This window comes from Alligator sinensis, unplaced genomic scaffold (assembly GCF_000455745.1).
Source record: "Alligator sinensis unplaced genomic scaffold, ASM45574v1 scaffold602_1, whole genome shotgun sequence".
Classification (NCBI taxonomy): domain Eukaryota; kingdom Metazoa; phylum Chordata; order Crocodylia; family Alligatoridae; genus Alligator; species Alligator sinensis.
The window spans coordinates 2,959,710-2,977,643 of NW_005841976.1; the positions used below are offsets into that span (position 1 = coordinate 2,959,710).

Below are 17,934 nucleotides of genomic sequence, written 5' to 3' on the forward strand. Positions count from 1 at the left end.
TGAAAATTTCTATTAAGCAATTCTGGTGCCGTGCTTTATGGGAGCTATAGCTGAGATACTGCGTGGTTGCTTCCCCCTCTATGGGTAGCTGACATCTTCTGTACTAGTATACAGCTTTTGCTCTTGCAGAGTCAGTGGGATGCTCAGCAGTCTCTTGCCCTGGAGGATCCTGGAATATGGGGTTCAGCTGCCGAGTCCGTCCCAGGCTGAAAATATATGTTGCTTTTGTGCCCCATTAAAAAAAAAAAAAAGGTATGGCAGCACAAAGCAAAATAAACAGACCTCCATGCCCTGTGTCACACCACAAATGCCCAAATTTGTGGCTCTGACAAAGGGTAGGAGTAATTTGTGCTGGTATTTTGTAGTGGATGTCTACCTTATGGCAGGAGAGCATGGGTGTCCTGACGCAGCCTGTGCCTTCTTGCTGTTCCTGGCAGGCGCTCCTAGGGTTTCGGGAACCCGATCCTTGCGTCCCAGGAATTCCACTGCAGGGTTGTGCTCAGGAGCACACAGGATTGGGCCCCGAAGGGCCCGGGAGCATCTCCCTGGGTTTCCTGCTTGTAGAGGTACACCTAGTAATCCCCCGGCAAGGGATTCCCAGGCACACACATCATGCTGACCTGGGGAGCACCTCTGCAAACGGGGAAACCTTGGGATCACTCAGTGAAGCAGATCAGCTGTCAGGATGCATCTTGGCGCAGCTGATGCAGCAACATAAACGATGTCGGTAAGAGGCCAGAGTTTAGTCTTCCCATGAGACCCCATGGTGACATTTTCTAATGGCACTTTGTTCAGGTTTTTTTCCCCCAAATCCACAAACATTTTGGCATTCAGTGTTTGTAAAAAAGCCAAAAGACAGATGCTTTCCATAGGTAAAAGAAATTTGTCTGGTCAAAACCAGTTGACAGAAAACTTTCAACCAGCCCTCTTACTGGTTCTTTTATGGTAAAACAAGCGCCACATAATTACTGGGTAATCTCTGAAATTATGCCTCCTGTAGGTCCCAGACCTCAGTAGATAACAGGCAGAGCTGGAACTCAGTCACACACAGGCCTTGTGCAGGTGTTTAGTATAAGAATTTATTTCATTCAGCCCCACTCAAGCAAATGTTTCCTCCTTATAAATTATTTATTGTGATTTAGCACTGACTGGTCAGCTCCTGACACTGGGAAACAAAAATAAATTTTATTTTTATTTTAAAAAAGAATTAATGTTATTTTTTTCTAAAATAAAACAGGAGCATAAGAATGACCATCCAGTCCATTACCCAATATCTGACAGTAGCCTGTACCAAGTCTTGGAAGATGAGATAAGAAACTCAGCAATAGGCAGAGACAGAGTGATCTCCTTTCTACATATCATCCTGATTTAATAGCAATTGACTTGCTACCTGGAGACAAAAGATTTAATACTCCTTCCAAAATATTATTTAATTAAAATTCTGACTGATGTTTCTGTATGCATCTAAATGGCCAAAGCTTTTTTAACTGCTGCTAAGCTCAGTTTCTCTGGCAGTAAGGAATTCCAGTTGTATAATGCTTAGGGAGTTTCATTACCTGCTATGAGTTTTAGATTCTCCCCTCTCCCCCCATATTTTTTTAAATTTCAAAGACCACGTTATTCTATAAGGGTAGATCTTTTTCTTGATATGATGAAAGTTGGAGAGTAGACAATTGCACAATGGTATCTTCTCACTTTCTCAAAACATACCTGTGTCCTATTGTTGCAGTAATACCAAAGAGCTGCAGTCATGTATTAGTGCTGGTCATAAGTAATGCAGAATAATAATACAAATAAAGGAAAACAGTCCTTGCCCAGAGAACTCATTTGTTCAGATAACTAACCTGAAACCCACAGCCGAATACAGGCATGTTAATGACTGATTGGATCAAAAAACTCCTCTTCTGAAACCTTGCTTAAAAAACAAAACCTGAAACAAAATACTGGTATTTGCAACAATGGAGGGAAACAAAGAAGTGTATGGCAATGAATCAATGCTACAATAAGCAGGGAATAAGTAGTAGAATAATGACTCCAGACAGGAAAACATTTTAGTGCTTACAAGTGAGGGGGGAAAAATTAAGATATTCTCACTCTGTTTTGCCCCTGATACAATTATCAGTAGCAACGGTTTTTTATCTGTATCAAATAATGAAAGTTATCATCAACTCAGATGTACTAAACAAAGATATATATTTTAAGACAGTAAAAAGAGAGGGGTCCTGACCTACAAATCAAGTCAATAAGTGATTGCTAGACATATAAGAAAAATAAAATCCTCTAAAAATATTTTAAATGCACAAAATCAGAATTTGCCAAAATGTTTTTCTGTGCTTTTGTCAAATGGGTACAGGAGAAAAGGAAGAGCTGGATAAGGTGGAGTTCTTTAGAAATTCCTGAGAAACCTCAAAAACATTCCAGTGTTGACATGCAGAGAGAGGTGGGAGGAAGGGGAGAGAAAAGCTTAATAATACAGGGGAAGTACAAAAGTATCAGTCTTAAATTCCAGTGTCAGTTTTGACCTGTAAATCATTTTTAAGGAGAGTCTAAGGAAGGATTTATTTTTCTTCTCAACAGGCAAGCATGCATCAGCCTGATTGTGAGTGCTTGTCTTCTCCATCTGTATTAGTTGTGAGTAGGTTGGTTATCTGTTCTCTCAACACCGACGTCCCGTTCTAGTACAAATACCTCCTCTGTAAAGCGGTATCAGGTGTCTTGGTCCATGAAGGTTCTTTTTCAGTCCGATGATTCAAAGAAATGAGTATGTTTTAAGTAGATCTTCTATTTGCACCTACTGCACACAATTCAGAGAGCAGAGATCATTGGAAGACAAGTAGGGCTATCTTTTTTTCCCCCTAGAAATGTCAGCCCAAGGCAGGTTCCTGATTCATAAAGAACTCCAGGCCTGATTCCGTTTCAGACTGAGGCTGAGAAAAATCTCCTGTTGCTCACAAAGGTCAGGTACAGACACTCAAAAATGCAGAAGCAGTCTAAATTTCCTGCTTTACTCTAAGCCCCCAACGTTAGGTTGGGAGCAAACAGAACAGAGGTTTGCTCTTTGGGGGAAGGGTTGGGGCATGCAGGCTGCTTGCAGTGGCTGAGACCAGCAGGTTGAGGGCACTCCTGGATGCCTTCCAGCAGGCTGCCTCTGCTCCCCTCCACCCCCCACAGCATCCAGCTGCTAGGAGAGGGGCACATATGGGTTCTGGCCAGCCCAGCCAGGCAATGGGAGGGGAAGAAGCAATGAGTGGAGTTCCCACTGTGCGCCCGCCCACCCACAACTGTGTTGACTCAGGTCTGGGGCATCTGTCACTGGGGCAGAAGGATGAGGTGGGAGAGTGAGACAAAGGCTGCACCCAAGACACCAGTAACAGCAAAACGCCAGTGACTGAGGATTGCCCCCATCCTGCCTGGTGGGCACATCCACCACATGCTGCTGAGAGCAGGGTATTGGGAGCGTCCGAGCCCAACTGCAGCCACACACACGTCCCTGAGACATGTCAGGCAAGGCCCAGCACTGGGCAGCTCCTGGGCCAGCAGAAACATGAGGACAGGGGTAAGCATGGCTGGGAAGTGCAGCAGGCTGTGCACGTGCAGGGCCAGGGCTGTCACCAATGCATATACCCAGGGATGGGAGTGGGGCAGGGGTGGAGTGGGAGCAAAGCAATGGGAACTGGCTCCAAGGATGCCAAGCTGCTCTGTGCGTCCAGCACTCTGTTGCCAACTGCCTCACAGCACTGTCCAGGTAGTCGGCCCTACTCTCCCCAACCCTTTTCTGCTGCTTGCTCGGTGAGGTGTCGCACAGCTGCACCAGGGATGGTCCTTACAGGACAGGAGCTCTGGGTTTAGCATGCTGTTCCCTGGGACCCCCTGCTTTGGCTGCAGCTTGAGCCAGTGCCTTCCCACCTGCTTCTCAGGGTGACTCCACTGGCGTTGGGCAGAGGGCATGGGGAAGGGGTTGGGGCGGGGGCCTGCACCTTGTGGGATAACGGCACCACAGGGGGTCTGCCAGCCACCCCAGATCCAGCCACCCCAGATCCAGCCAGCACCGTGGGGTGGGCATGCATAGCGAGGGCTTCCCCCCTCCCCTGTTGTTGTGGCTTCTCTCTTCAGCCCTGCCCCACCTGCCACACAGCTAGGTGTCAGCAATGGGGGTGGGGAGGGAGGGGAAAGCCAGATCTATTTGAAATGCAAGCATTTATTGCATGTGTGCTAAGAAACAACTTGGAAGACTGTTCTCCACCTGGCAACACCTGGTCACTCCGGAGGAAGGTTCCAAGACACAATCTCCCATCAGAGTACCATCACCAGTCCCTTGAGCAGTACCATGGGATACCAAAAGTTTTTGCAGTGAGTCTGCCCTAGGAACCTGCTGTTTGACATGGGAGGGTCATAGCAAAAAAAACTGAATAAGAACCATCACAGTCCCAACTCAAAGATTTATTCTTGGAGCTAACATCAAAGCATTGCACACTTTGGAGAAGACATTGGAATGATTTCCTCATCTTCTCTTCTTAATATTAGCTCCACCTGATATCTTTTAACTATGTTTCTTCTTTGCTCGGTGGTGTCATCAGAAAAAAACATCATGAAAAGCTGTGTTCAATGAATTGGAAAAAAAATCAACGAAAATTTGTTTCAAAACTGGGAGGATTTTTGGTTTTCTTGGGTTTTTTTTCCATTCTGATTCCCCACCCTCCCATGGGAAAATGGAATAGAGATGTAAAGAAAAATAGAATAGAGATGTAAAGAAAATATCTTTGTCCTTCTGGAAACAGTTGGAATTTATTTCTCCTTTTTTGACTGGAAAATATGGGATGGTTGGAGAAAGATTTGGAAGAGCTAGGAACCCAAAACTGAGACTGAATTTCTAAAATGTAATGAATGTTTGCTTCTTTTTTGACAATGGGGAGAATTAAAAACTTTGAACAAAATAAAAGCATTCAGTATTTTCTGAAAACCTGCCCCCTTTCAGACCTTTCTACTTGAACAGACACGACTGAAGGCATTCAGCGAAGGTACTCTCTTAAAATTAGGCATGAATGCTTGCAGAGGGTCAGCAAAGAAAGGGACTGTGTACAGCAAGTGCAAAATGAAACAGAAATAATGACAGTCCTCTGCACTTCTCATATTGGCATCTTGAACATTGCACAAACATTAATTAAGCTTCCTGACATATTTGCCAGACAACTGAGGTACAGAGATGCTCCGTCTTGCCCAGGGTCAGGCAGTGAAGCAGCGACATGACCCAGGAGTCTTTGCATTCCAGCAACTAGATTTACTGCTAGGATAAGAGACGACAACAATGTGGCTTAATTACATTGGCATAGCATCCCCTGCTCTGAACATTTCAGAAGTCTAATATGGTTTAAATAAAAAATACTCCTTTTGGATCCTGCAGCTTGTTTCCAAGGCAGGCTTTGATAATCAGACAGCCTTTTGGATTCCTAAAGAAGAGTCACCTCCTTTGAGGATTATTTCTTGGCCTATCAGACACATTTTCAGAGGAAAAACAAACTGACATTGAATGCCTGAGCGCACAGAACACAAACTGGCAAGGAAGGTGGAGAATTGGGGGAAGAGCCTTGTTAGGGAAAGCCTCTTAGGAGTGATTGTCTTTTTTTTTCTTTTTTTCTTTCCGTGCATTCTAAGTTTCATCATTTGAAATCTGACATCTCAAGGGCTTGGTGTTTTGCTATTGCTGCTGTCCCCCTTTTTAAGTAACAAAAATAAATGGGGAGAGCTTGCAGGTCAAATGCAAAGAAATTGTCCATGTAAGCGAATGGTTTAGGGAGTATGTGGCGTTTTAATTTGGCTGTCAGCTGTTGCAGATCTTTCATTACCGACCTTTTGGTCCCCTGTGTTCTTTTCAATTTGCAATCGGTCGCTGTAGGTATATTCAATTAAAGCTACTTCCCTCAGTGGTGGCAAACATTGGCAGTCTGTATATCATTAGATATTTTTTTATGCCTGGAAACAACATCATGATATCTCAATAGTCGGTGTCCTCCAATAAGGTGGCAGATAAATTCAATACATAGATTTTGCATTGGGTATGGGATGAAAGAGAATTTATTCCTTTATCAGCACTGGCCTATTTGTCTGGGAAACGTGACTGGAGTTATGTTTTTATATTCATGCCAGTAGATCTAGTTCTTCCTTGTCTAAACTTTAGCAACCTAAGTTTTATAGTAATACCTGACAATGCTTGTTTGTGAATGCTCCAGAAAATGGGAAAGGAAAAGGCATCTGGGGAGTTTGAGGTGCCATTCAAAAACATGTCAGTACTACAGTGTGAATTAAAAATGGGGAAGTTTGCCAAAGAAAAGATTTTCTTTAGAAATGTAATTAGTTAACATGACTCGATTCCTTTCTCTTTTGTGAAAGAGTTGCCGGTGGATCTCCTTGCATTGGAATAGCGTGCTTGCTTCGGTTCGTGCTATGTGCCACTGTTCGTAAGTTCCAGAAACCTTCAGAAAATAATGACCTTTCCACAGATATTGCCTCTATCCACCTTTGTGCTGCATCGTTAAATAACTAAGAAAAACAGTCAAGAAACTTTTTTTAACCTTGTGGTGTTTGTTCTGCAGGAAGAATTTCTTGCCAATGAGGACTTCACTTGCAGCAGCTCTACCTGCAGCACTAGAAATGCTATGTGCTGACAGAACCTGTTTAGAAACAGCATTGCATGTGCTGAAACTCTAAATGAAAGCAGCAGGAGCTCAAGGCAAGTACTGTAAATTATGTCACAGGGATGGATTTTCCATGTTACTGCCTATTGTGCCCAGGCTGTCTTACCCAGCTGGTTTCTTTTTGTTGTTTCAAGATCATCTGGTGTGGATAACAGCAGTAGCTAAGAACGCTTGGCATGATTTACTCCACTGAAATAAATGGTGATATAGGTGTAAAAATATTTGTGATTCTGGTTCTCTTGTAGTTTTTTTAAATCACAGGATGCAATAGAGTTGTATTAATTTGTATTACAATTTAAAATAACAACTCCCTGATCAAGGTTGCAGGCATCTTGGTATAATTAATCATCATTAAATTGTGTTTATTGCAAGCCTCAGGAGCATTTAAAAGCTATTTCTCAAGTGCCTGCCTGGTCCGGCAGCTGCCTCCACCTGGGAAGCATGCCCTCAGCCTTCCCCAGGGACTCTGTCAAGCAGGTATCTGCTGCATGCCCAGAAAGTCACCCTATTTTGAGTTATTTTGGAGCAGAGGTAAGAGGAAGCATGCTTCAGAGATCTAACAGCTTTTTACTTATAGCAAATAGGATCCTGTCTGATCATCTCTTGACTGCTGCTGTGGCAGAATGGCACCAGGAGAGAGACAGCCCCTCAGGTAACCCAGTTCTGGTGTGAAGCTTTATAGGTCATGACCCACAGGTTAATGGGCCACAGCAACAGCACGTGTCCCTATGAAATGTGACTTGAGACCCTTACTCACTGCACCCAAGCCCTCTTTTGGTTTGCTTTGTTCCATTCCTTTTAAACCTTCAGAGCCACCCTTGGGTGCTGGGGAGGGCGACAGACTCTTCCTCTGTAGCAAGAGACTTTTTTTTACTCATTTAACTTATACCTATCTAAAAGTAGTGCGGTTCTACAGGAATTGCTAAGGGCCTAGTCCAGCCTGAAAATTGTTGTAATTAAAGATTCTGCAAGAGGAAATAAATTGGTTTGACTCTTTCGGTGACTGCCTTGGGTTGACTAGACACAGGTGGCCAGAGATTTTTTTTTTTAAAACAGTGCTCATTATTCCATGATATTCATGAACTTGATCCCATTTGTCTAAAGTAGCTCTTCACAGTAGAATTCAACTTAAGTTGTTGCCCAAAAGGAGCATTATCTAGTGCATATGGGACTGGACCAGGACTTGACACATGGGTTCTACGCCTCTCGAGTCACTGATACGCTATCTAATTCTGGGTGGCTCATTTTGCCTTCTGTCCCACCCTTTTTTTGTCTTGTATATTTACTATGTAAGTGCTTTGATATGTAGGTATGGTCTGTTATGTTGACAGAGCCAAGCTCACTGTGATTGTACTGCCATAATACAAATACTAAAGAAAATACTTAACTTGGAATCTCCTCAGAGGCAGCTTCTATCATTGGGATCCAGGAGCAACAATAGTAGAATTGGATGGATGGATGGATGGATATAGCTGATATCCTATGATATGTCAGGACTTATATCCCATTCTACCATTGTTGTTCTTGAATCCTATATATATATATATATAATAATAACTTCAGGTCAACCAAAACTGAATTTTTGGCAATTATTTTTTCTTCAAAAACAAACCTCCACCCTACAGTTCCACCTAGCTTCAGCTTTGGTTGCTATTTGGACTTGCTATGGGTAGAGATCCCTCTTAAGGGGTGGGGTGTGCATAAAACCTGAAGCTAGTCATAGGTTCAAAACTATTTTGCAGATGGTGTCAACTTAAAAACAAGCAAACAATGGTGTTACTTGTTTCTCTTTTTATCCAGTAGCTACTGGTTAGGGCCCTCATCTGTTTCCCTGGTTATGAGAGACAAAGCTTCGATTTCCTCCTCTGCATGAAGAGTTATGAATGCCCATCACCTACCTTCCACAAGAGTACTCCAACCACTTGGCTAGAGCTTCCTATACTGCCTAGGCATGTCTTGTACATCTTAGAGCAGCAAGTGGTGAGAGGCAAGGTTTTTGTGGGTAATATCTTTTATTGGCCCAACTGCTGAGTCAGAATAGACTTTCATAGACATCAGGGCTGGAACAGACCTCACAAGATCATCGGGTTCAGTCCCCTGCCCAAGGGGCAGGAAGTTAGTTGGAGTCAAATGATCCCAGCAAGATATGCATCCAAGTGTTTTTTGAAAGTGTCTGGAGTAGATTCATGTACCACCTGTGGGGGGAGTCTATTCTAGGCCCTGGGGACTCGGACAGTAAAGATGTTTTTCCTTATGTCCAGCCTAAAATGGTCTTCCAAGAGTTTATAACTGTTGGATCTTGTCTTCCCTTGGGCTGCCCTGGTACACAGGCATTCCCCCAGATCCTGATGCACACCCCTGATGTACTTATAGGCTGCCACACTTTTCCAGGTTGAAGGGTCCCAGATCTCTCAGCCTCTCCTCATAAGGCTGTTCTCTTGACCTCTAATCATGTGCATGGTTCTTCTTTAGACCCTTTCAAGCTTTTCCACACCCTTTCTGAATTGCAGAGCACAGAATTGGATGCAGTATTTCAGCTGTGGCATCACCAAAGCCAAGTAAAGCAGGAGGGTGACTTCCTGGGTCTTGCTTGAGATGCATCGGTAGATGCAAGCCAGAGTTTTATTTGCTTTGCCAGCTGTGGTATCTCATTGGTGGCTCATGTTCATCTTGTGGTCTTTCATATCCCCCTAGTCTCTTTCAGTCATGGTGCTAGTGAGTGTAGCACTGCTGAGCCTTTAAGTGTGATGTGGGCTTTTTCTTCTGAGGTGGAACACTTTGCATTTCTCCATGTTGAACACCATCAGGTTTTGATCTGCCTACCTTGCAAGCCTGTTGACGTCGGCCAGGATTGCCAGCCTATCCTCTGCGGTTACCACACTTCCCCATAGTATGGTATCGTCAGTGAACTTAGTCAGTCTGCTTCTGACACCAGTCTAGATCATTTACAAATACATTGAAGAGTATAGGTCCAAGAACGGAGCCCTGGGGAATGTCACTGGTCACCATGCGCCATGTTGATTTGGTTCCATCAATTATCACTCTCTGGGTCTGTCCAAGGAGCCAGTTCCCCAGCCATCGGACTGTAAGGTTGTTGAACCCACAGCTCCCCAATGTTACCATACCAGCTCAAAGGCTTTCTTGAAGTCCAAATATATGGTATCAACCTCTTCTCCTTTGTCCAGATGATGGGTCACCTGGTCATAGAAGGAAATGAGATTGGCCAGGCAAGACCTACCCGCAATGAAGCCATGTTGGCTATCTCTCCCAGAGTGTTGCCTTCTGTTAGCCTGTTGTTAATGGTTTCCTTGATGATTTTTTCCAAGATCTTTCCAGGGAATGAGGTCTAACAGATTGGCCTGTAGTTCCCCGGATCTTCCTTCCTCCCTTTCTTGAAGATAGGCACCACACTGGGCTTCTTCCAATCTTCAGGTGCCTTGCCTGAGTGCCATGAGTTCTCGAATATCCTCACCATTGGCTGTGCTATGATGTCAGCCAGTTCCTTTAGCACTCTTGGGTGTTTTTCATCCTGACCAGGTGACTTAGACAAGCTTTTGAATGCAAAACATTGTTCATCACATTGCAGCAGCAGTAAGATGTACATTCATTTATATTGTGAGAAGTTTTTTTTATTATGCAGTGGCTTGGCTGAATTTAAGGCAATTTCCCCCACATCTCTAAAGTCTTCAATTATTTAACCATATGAATTATTGTTGCAACATAGAAGATAGTTTAAAACTGTGAAATACAGTATTATTACAAATTTATATTGGGAAAGCCTGAAAGTTCAAATAGCTAACACAGACTAATTACTGCAGTCCAGAAATTTTTCTTTCTTCCTTCATCATGGCATATGACAGGGAAATTAATGCACATGCTGTCAGAATATTGTCCCAAACATATTCCTGTGGCACCTCACCAGGGTCCCTTAGGCCAAGAATATGGTTTACTAGGGCAGCAAAGAGGATGGGCTCTGTAGAACTGACCAAAATTATGGAACAGCCAGCAGCAGAGAAGTACTCTTTTCAGTCACCTATCTGTACCTGTAGTAACCCAGCACTGGCAATCATATGGCTGCTGGTGGTTAGCTGCTGGTTCTGCTTGTGTTCTGTGATGCTGAAGAGTTGTACAGTGTGTTGTAGAAACTAAAACCATCTTGGGCTTTCCCACATATGTCATCCACCAGTCAGTCCTGTTTGGGGTAGACCCTGACCTTCTTTCTTCTTTGTATTTATCTCCACACTCCCTTTCCCAATTATGTTATTTTGATGTAGGGGATGGACAAAATGGGTAGCTGTAAAGAAGAAAGTTCTTTGTATCTGTCTTATCTGTTCATTTTTTCCAGCCACTAAATTTTCTGTGGATTTGTTTTTTCTTCATTTGGCTAAACATGCGGTTCCCAGTTCTGGAGTCCCAACTCAAATTCAAACACCCATTTAAGCTTCTCTAACCAAAATGATCTCTAAGCAAAAAACCATAGAGCAATGCTGAAATTTGCATTTTCCAGAAAAGGCTTGACAGCAGTATTTAAAACACTGTTAATCATTGAAGATCATATGGTCCCACAGTATGAATATCACAGATTTTGTGACTTCCTTGATCCTAGTTCTGTGCTTTCTAGTCTAGTCTTCATCTTTGTTCCAGCTCCTGATGAGAACTAGAAAAGGAAACCGTCAACGGATTATGTTCCTCTTCCATAATCCAAGCTTTTTATGTCCAAACTTGATTGAATCTGAATTTCCACTAATTGGGGAGGGGGAGAGGAGGGGGAAGGAGGAGGGCAGAGGAGGTGTTAAACTTCTAATTTTCTTTTATTTATGCATTGGGTCATAATGGTATACCTGCTCTTATTAGGGGTGTGATACTGTATTTTAAGGAGGTAGTTAGGCTGATAAAAATGTGTCTGTATTGTATATTCTCTGTCCTATTTGGGAATAAATTATACTGGTTATATATATTTGTGTCTCTAGCCAAATCAGTTCTGACATCTATTGACTGAGCAAAGCTCAATCATTCAAGTCTGTGTGGTGCTATCACCGGCAAGTATCCTACCTCCCAGACTCTTCAGCATGGGGCTTAAGTTACTTCCAATTCCATGGCAGGCATCCTGTGTGTGCAAGCCTGGAGGCCTTGGGGGTCAGATGCCCCCTAGTCTCACTTGTCCCTACCCAAAAGGCCATAGGTGCAACATGGAGGGAGAGCCTGAGAACAATCTCTAATCACCATAAACTGTGTAGCCAAGATCCTCCCACTGAAAGCTATAGTAGACTATCATAGTGGTGCCTGCTCGCAGTTCAATGGACAGGTCTCCACTTCATCTACACCAAGTCATTCAAGGCTGGGAGGAAGAGGATCTCCCCTTTCATGTACAGTAACACCACCTGGGCCAACAGCATATTTAAGTATAGAATACCTTCCCAAAGGGGATTGTAGCACAAGTTTTTATATTCAAAGTTAGTACTGAGGGTTACGGTGATCCAATTCCCAGTATTTAGGATGATACAGTTAAATGATTAAATCTAACTAAGTCACTTGTTTTCTGCAAAAGATACCATACGTTCATCCTTTTAATCCTGTGTTCCCCTTGCAGATGATATAAGATTCTGGATTAAAACTGAAATTTTTCACTAGCTAGTAAATTAAACATCAGTGTTAAATGACAAATCTATATACTGATTCAACATTATACGGGTATACTTTACCTGCACCTCCTTTTGATATTTTTCATTGGTTCAGTATGTTGCACCAAGACTATTGGATTTTTGTTAAATATGCATGTAAATGAAGATGGGTTTGTCCCTATAAATATTATGGTTTGGTTGTTACTCTTACGGGTTAATGCCCTAAGCAAATTAACAGAGTTGGGCCAAGACAGAATTTGCTTGGCACAAACTAGCATATGTCTGATGGTGTGAGCAGTGTGATGGATCAACAGGATACTATATAACATTATATAATAATGAAAAGAGGCAAAACGGAATCCTATATTTTGTTGGTGCTTTTGTACGTAGCAAGATTTCTATAGCAAGACTTTGAGCTACAAGCAAAAGACATGTTTTTTACCCCTTATCTATTGGTGAAGGGAGGGAAACTTCATTTCTATAAATGTTCTACTCAGAATTCTCCAGTGACAGTTTAGGAGCCACCATGACGGACACCAGTGCTGAACTAGTTGGGTAATGGAAATGAAATGAAAGAGGAGAGAAAGCATATGATGTCCTAGTTTGTGACATGAAGTGTATGTGCAGTAAGAGCTCTGCTCAAAGGCTTTTCCCTGTGAGGATCCAGTTCTGCTGAGAGAATGCTGTGGTGGCAAACAAGGCAGACTGAAGACTTTGTTGTGAATGCTCTTGATGGTGTACAGCACAAAATGCCAGTGCGATTCCTTTGACCCAGCTATTAAATAAACTTGAAATCACTGTAGCTAAGTTAAATGGCAGCCTAGATAACACGTCCCAAGGGAGTGGAAGAGGCAGCTGGTAGTTTATCTTAGTTTTAAGATGGATCCTTAGCAGTTCAACCCAACTTTCACTGAAGTTAAGAATACCTGGCAATAGTTACATCTATACCGATGTCCCTCTCAGGGCTGTAATTATTGTGGCTGCACCTGCACAGGAAAAGAACCACTTATAATTTGGCTTCTGATGTGTGATGAGGCTGAGGCCACTAACTGCTGCCAGTAATGATGCATTGCCTAGAGTGAACAAACCTGGACAGGGTAGTGTGATGGGCATAATTGCTTGTTTTCCCTGTCCTCTGGAAAACATCCAGATATTCCTGGACTTAAGGGATGAAGTCTCTCTTTAAGATCTCTTTCTATGTCTTTGGCATATCTTGAAACACTATGCATTAGACAACTATGCTACCTTCAGATCCTATAGCATTTGTTTGTGTAACGTAAGAATCTGTTCAATGAGAGACAGACTTGAGAAGAATAAATTGTTGTAGTCATATGATCAACTTCAATAAGATTTTCATTGTGACTTAAAAAAGCAGAAATGTCTTTAAGATCTAATTGCCTGTGCATTCAGTTAAATACAATACTTGAAACTTCTGTTTGAGTGCTATTCAGATATTCCTCATAACAGATTAATCACTTGGTCAGCTGATTTTTATCCCTATTCCACCCTTCCTTACTGAGTCAACTAGAAACTGAGGTATGTTCCAAAAGTGAAGCATAGTCCTGTAAATTGATATACTTTGAGGAGTACTTAAATAGCTGGGGGGTTATGCCTATGCCTAAACTGGGCTTAAAGGCATAGTTTAAAGGTACCGTAAGAAAATCTAGATCAAGGATGTCAAACTCACTTGGGGTCAAACTTTGGATCCAGACCCAAGACATGGATGGATAGCAGGATGGATCCAACCCAGGGCATGAGGGCTACAGCAGTGGTGGCATGGGATCGGGGAGGGGTGGGGGGAGAGTGGTGGGCAAGTGCATGGTCCAGAGGCAAAAAGCCAAGCTCTCCATCAATGACCATGCTCAACAGAACAAAAGGGTCCAACTTCTCATATCCTTAGGTAGCCAGTGAAACTCAGTGGACAAAATCTAACCCATAGGCCATATGCTTAACACCCAGTTTCTAGATCATTACTTAGGTTTTTTCCTCAGTAGATCTTCTGAGCATCTTATAGGTGCGTACCCTGAGACTTGGGTAGGATTGTAACATATCCCCAGTTCACCCATTAGGTGAGCAGCAGAGCAAAGAATTGAACATAGGTTTTTGAGCCCCAGACAAGTCTTCTGTTCCCCAGGGAACACTGCCATTGGATTCCCAGAAGCCCCAGTGGTAGAAATGCCACAAGCCACAAGCTTTTTCAAGGAAGACTTCTGTAGATCATTTCACAAGGAAGAACTGCTGTGTTTTGAGAAGATATGGATAAGGTTGTTTTAGTTTTCAATCAGTAGTTAAACTTTGATGTAAAAATTGCAAGCAAAATCTACCACCTTTATTGTAAAACATTTTTTAAAAAGGAGGAGGAGGAAAAATATTATTTTTTCTTGCCTTGTGATATTTCTATTTCATGACAGGCAGTGGTTACAGCATCACTACAAAGCATTATTTTAAAAGGATTGAATCTTTTTTCTTTTTTAATGATCTACTGCAAGAAAATCAATTCTATTTGAAAACCGAGGAAAATAAGATGTGGCTATGTTTATATCCTCACATACTTTTCCTAGAAATTCAGCTGTATGTAATAAAGTATGAGACTCTAACCACAGCATATAATTTGTTTTATTAAATTCAGAAGGTGTTAACCATCAAAAGCACTTGAAGTCGCAGCAAAAGTGGGTTCAACGAGAAGCAATACGTTTCAGCAATTGTGTGAGTAGCAGGGCACAGGAGCTCAAGTGCTAAGCTGGGACTGAAGGGCTCTGGTTTCAAATCCCTGCTCCATGACAAATGTGTAGTGGAACTGTGGGGAAGTCACTTAGCCTAGATCTGTACACGGCTATAGACAAAATATAGGTGCTTCAAAGAGAGGAAACCTCAGGATCCTTGTGCAGACACCAACATTTTGCTACTTCTAGTCTTTAGGCTCTAAAATTCTGTTCTGCCCATGCCCAGAACTGCTCCAACCTTAACAGGATTGAGCAACTCAATGCCTCTTTTTCACAAAACCCCAGTTGGGATAATAATATGAGGGATTCCTTGTGTCTAATCTTACTAGGTGTGAATGCTTACCTACAGGAGGTAATGTCACCAAAAAACCAGTGTCTGTAGTAATTTTCATACAAAAACAAACTGAGAAGAGGCAGAGATTTTCCACCCCTGCTCATCCAGGTATGAGTTAAAAACCCGCTCAGCCTGAGAGGACTCTAAATCCATATCACAGCCCACATCCCAGGAAGGGTGCCCTAACAACCAAGCTGCAAGTTGTACCAGAGTGGGACTTTCTATACACTTTCTGTGTCTGCTGGGTTTAGTCATGCTCCCTCTCTTTAGTCAAAAAAAATTATTATTTTATACCAAATACTACAGCTTCTATAAGAGAGACAGAGAGTTCTGGGTTAAGGGCATGGATAATGACCAAGATGTGGATGCTCTCATGGGTGCTGACCCTTAACCGTTAGGTTGCTAGGTTGTTTTATAATTAGCATAATTAAGTTAATTTACACTGGGCGTGTCTACGTGACACGCTTTACTGTCTAGTAGAGCAAATTGCTGCACAGTAAGCATCAGTGCCTACATGTGCAGGCCCTTACTGCGCAGTAATACATGTCTAGACAGCTGACTGGGAGCAAATTTGCTCCTGGGCAGCAGAGGATAGGAGATTGTTTCCTGCCCCTGGGAGCTGCCTGCTTCCAGGCCAGGCTCTGGTGGTAGAGCCTGGCCCAGAACAAGGTCCCTCTGCCCTGGCAGCAGGGAGCTTCTGGCCCCATCTCTGCAATTGGAGCAGGGGCTGGGAGACTGTCCCAGCCCAGGCTCTGTCACCGGGGCAGGAAGGGGCAGGAAGCTCCCAGCCCCAGCTCTGCAATCGAAGTGGGGCTGGGAGATAGCTCCCTGTCCCTGGGGGCTGCCTGCTGCTGGGGCAGGAAGACATTGTCCTGGCTGAGGAATCACTACCAGAGCCTGCCCTGGCAGAAGGTAGCTCTGGAGGCAGGAAACAATCTCCTAGCCCCCGTTCCAATTGCAGAGCTAGGGCCAGAAGTTCCCTGCATGAGGAGAGTTCCCTGCCTGGCCTGGAGCTGGCTAGGACCTGATCCAGACCAGGAAAGCTCCTGGACAGCCCCAGGCTGTGCTGGGAATGCTGCACATGTGGGCCAGAGCTGGCTGGGAACTGCCCAAAATGGACTTTCCCATGCAGCCTGGGGCTGGCGGGGAACTGTCTCAGTCTCAGGCAGGTCCTAGCCCCACAGCTCTTTCCTAACCTCATGCTCTGATCAGGAAGTCAAGGCATGGGGTTTGGAAAGAGCTGCAGGGGAAGGGCAGGTCCCAGCCCCCTGCCCCAATCCACTGCTGGGGCAGTGAGCAGTCAGCTAGCTGCTAGCTGCCTATTGGGGATTGGGGCATGGGGGTGGGACCTGGCCCTCCACCAGAGCTCTTTCCAAGCCCCCTGCCCCAGATCAGGGAGCTGGGGCCAGGAGGTCCATGCTGTTGAGGTGGGGGAATGTTGTCCTAGCCCAGGCTCCACCACTGGAGCCCACCCCAGCAGCAGGCAGCTCCTGGGGACAAGAAGCAATCGACCAGTCCTTTCCAGGAAACAGTTGTCTCCTGGCCCCATGCGCCTTGCCAGCTCCTGGGATAGCACCCAGGGGGAGCCAAGAGCAGGGTGGGAGCAAATCTGCTCCCAATTGCCCACTTGTGTAGATGCCTGCCCAGACTGAGTTTGCTCTGCAGTAAATTATTGTGGAGTAAACCCATCCAACAGGCCCCGGGGGAGGTACACCCAGGCCTAGGGTCAGTGAGGATCTAGTCAGGGAACTTCTGGAGGGACTGGACATATTTAAATCAGCTGGTCCTGACGACCTCTACTGCAGAGTGCTGAGGGAATTAGCAGAGGTCATTGCAGGACCCCTGGCATGGCTTTACGAGCACTCATGGTGCTCTGGTGTGGTGCCAGAGGACTGGAAAAGGGCCAATGTGGTTCCCATTTTCAAAAAAGGGAGGAAGGAGGACCCAGGAAACTATAGGCCAGTTAGTCTTACCTCGATCCTGGGTAAGCTTTTTGAGGAAATTATCATAGCACATGTCCATGAGGGTCCAGCAGGGGAGATTATGCTTAGGGGCAACCAACATGGGTTCATTAGAGGCAGGTACTGTCAGACCAACCTGGTGGCCTTCTATGACAAGGTCACAGTGGACGTAGTCTTTCTGGACTTTAGGAAGGCCTTTGACACTGTCTCTCACCCCATTCATATTAAAAAACTAGGGGACTGTGGCGTTGACACCTACACAGTCAAATAGGTCACTAACTGGCTGGAGAGCCACACCCAGAGAGTGGTGGTGGATGGGTCATTTTTGACCTTGAGGGATGTGGGCAGTGGGGTTCTGCAGGACTCGGTCCTCAGGCCTGCACTGTTCAACATCTTCATCAGCAACTTGGACGCGGGGGCAAAAAGCACCTTGTCCAAATTTGCATATGACACTAAGCTGTGGGGAGAAGTGGGCACGCTAAAAGGGAGGAATAGGCTGCAATCAGACCTAGACAGGTTACAGGGGTGGGCGGATGAGAACAGGATGGGTTTCAACACTGACAAGTGCAAGGTGCTGCACCTGGGGAGGAAGAACCAGCAGCA

The 17,934-nt window shown here is 44.3% G+C and overlaps 1 protein-coding gene across 4 annotated transcripts in view; it reads left to right on the top strand.

Annotated features, from left to right (window-relative positions):
- NOX4 (NADPH oxidase 4) overlaps positions 1-17,934 on the top strand; it is a 285,490-nt gene that overhangs the window by 32,320 nt on the left and 235,236 nt on the right. For 2 of the 4 annotated variants that reach the window (XM_025200842.1, XM_025200845.1), the window contains exons 1-3: positions 6,389-6,455; positions 6,591-6,727; positions 7,270-7,344. In XM_025200842.1, coding sequence (XP_025056627.1) covers positions 6,706-6,727; positions 7,270-7,344 — 97 coding nt within the window. In that variant the 5' untranslated portion in view covers positions 6,389-6,455; positions 6,591-6,705. Of the gene's footprint in view, positions 1-6,388; positions 6,456-6,590; positions 6,728-7,269; positions 7,345-17,934 lie in introns of those variants that run through there. The other 2 variants (XM_025200844.1, XM_025200846.1) reach the window with 2 other exon arrangements.